The sequence below is a fragment of the Myotis davidii genome, unplaced genomic scaffold (assembly GCF_000327345.1).
Source record: "Myotis davidii unplaced genomic scaffold, ASM32734v1 scaffold3578, whole genome shotgun sequence".
Lineage (NCBI taxonomy): Eukaryota > Metazoa > Chordata > Mammalia > Chiroptera > Vespertilionidae > Myotis > Myotis davidii.
This window is the reverse complement of record NW_006289094.1, coordinates 108,473-110,309: the sequence shown is the minus strand read 5'-3', so window position 1 is coordinate 110,309 and position 1,837 is coordinate 108,473. Positions and strand designations below refer to the sequence as shown.

The 1,837-nt window shown below is 63.7% G+C and overlaps 1 protein-coding gene across 1 annotated transcript in view; it reads left to right on the top strand.

Moving 5' to 3' along the window:
* The first annotated feature begins 1,630 nt into the window (after positions 1-1,630).
* LOC102759940 (oxysterol-binding protein-related protein 5-like) overlaps positions 1,631-1,837 on the top strand; it is a 79,407-nt gene continuing 79,200 nt past the window's right edge. Inside the window, exon 1 of the mRNA XM_015562386.1 lies at positions 1,631-1,834. Within this exon, the coding sequence (XP_015417872.1) occupies positions 1,631-1,834 (204 nt within the window). The remainder of the gene's footprint in view (positions 1,835-1,837) is intronic.

Here is a 1,837-nt window from a genome sequence, read left to right as displayed (position 1 = left end):
TGAGCTCCCCCGTGGGAGCCCCTCCGCCCACTTCCAGGGAACTGTCCCCGGGCACATGGCCCAGCCAGCGGCCCCAGGGGGCGCGGGGGGATTAAAGCCGTGGGCACAGCGGCCCCAGCTGCTCTGAGAGGCACCAGGCAGCAGGGGAGAAGCTCCGAGCCGCTGCGCCCACACCTGCCCCCAGGTGAGGAGCACCCCGCTTACCCCGTTGGGCCCTGAGACCCTGAGGAGGGTCCCCCAAGGATGGTCTGGCGACCCTGGGGAGGGACATTGCAGGACGGGGAGGGAGGCAGGAGGTTGGGAAGTGACTGACGGGCAGTTTTTAAAAACATATTTTCTTAGTGATTTCAGAGGGGAAGGGAGAGAGGGGGAGAAACATCAAGGATGAGAAAGTCATTGACGGCTGCCTCCTGCACGCCCCACACGGGGGACCGAGCCCACAACCCAGGCCTGTGCCCTGACCGGGATTCGGACTGTGACCTCCTGGTTCATGGGTCCACGCTCAACCCCTGAGCCGCGCCGGCCGGGCTGAGGGCAGTTTTTAAAGCCAGGGCCCCGGGTCCTCCAACGGTGTGGGGGCGGGTGCGTCCACCCAAGAGCTCTGGGGACCCCCTGGACCACCCCACCTCCCTCACCTCCCACACCCCCTCACCTCTGTCCAGGAGCAGGGCCCCCCATACACACTTTCCCAGGACAGCCCAGGAGCCTGGTCAGCTCCCTCGGTACACGCTGGGGAACAGAGGCCCAGAGGGGGGGTCAGTGCAGTCACCCCGCGACAGCAGAGGCCAGCCTGGCTCACTGCACCCCCAAGAGAGGACCCCTGTGTGCCGACCTCAGGGTGAGGCCCAAGGGGGGCATGTGAGACCCCGCCGGGGACCAGGCCAGCTGCAGGGACAGAACGGTGAGGACGCATGGGGTGAGCTTGAGGCAGGGGCTCAGAGCCAACGGGGAGGTCCCAGGGCCTCACAGGAGGAGGGACCAGGTAAGTGGGGAGGGGACTCGGTGGGGCACAGCCAGCAAACGCGCCCGGGGGTTCCCGGGGGGTGAGGTGGGCTCTGCCTGTGTGCCTCCCTCTTGTGCCTCTGCCTCCCCATCTGGCTCTCACTGGCTCCCTGTGTCTCTACATCAGCGGTTCGCAACCTTCTGGCCCTTTAATACAGCTCCTCATGTTGTGACCCAACCATAACATTATTGTTGTTGCTACTTCATAACTGTAACGTTGCTACTGTGATGAATGAATCGTCATGTAAATATCTGATCTGCAGGATGGTCCTAGGCGACCCCTGTGAAAGGGTCGTTCGACCACCAAAGGGGTCGGGACCCACAGGTTGAGAACCGCTGATTTAGAAAGCGTGGAAGAGACAGGGAAAGACAGAGAAACATCGATGTGAGAGAAACACATCGATTCGTTGCCCTCTGAACACGCCCTGACCAGGGCCCGGGCCAGGGAGGAGCCTGCAATCCAGGCATGTGCCCTTGACCGGAATCGAACCCGGGACCCTTTATTCTGCAGGCGGACGCTCTATCCACTGAACCACACCGGCCGCCTCGGAGGCACTGGCCGCCTTGCCCGTCCTCTAGCAACATTTATCAAAAATTCCAAAGACCTCCCAGGTGTCTGCCCGCCGCCATGTTCGGGCTGTGGCGCACCGTCACCAGCGTGGTCTTCTACCTCACCCTGGCCGTGGGCCTCGGCGGGCTGCTGGGCAACGGGCTGGTCCTCTGGCACCTGGGCTTCCGCATCAGGAAGGGCCCCTTCGCCGTCTACGCGCTGCACCTGGCGGCCGCCGACTTCCTGTTCCTGGGCTGCCAGGTGGGCTTCTCGGTGGCGCAGGTG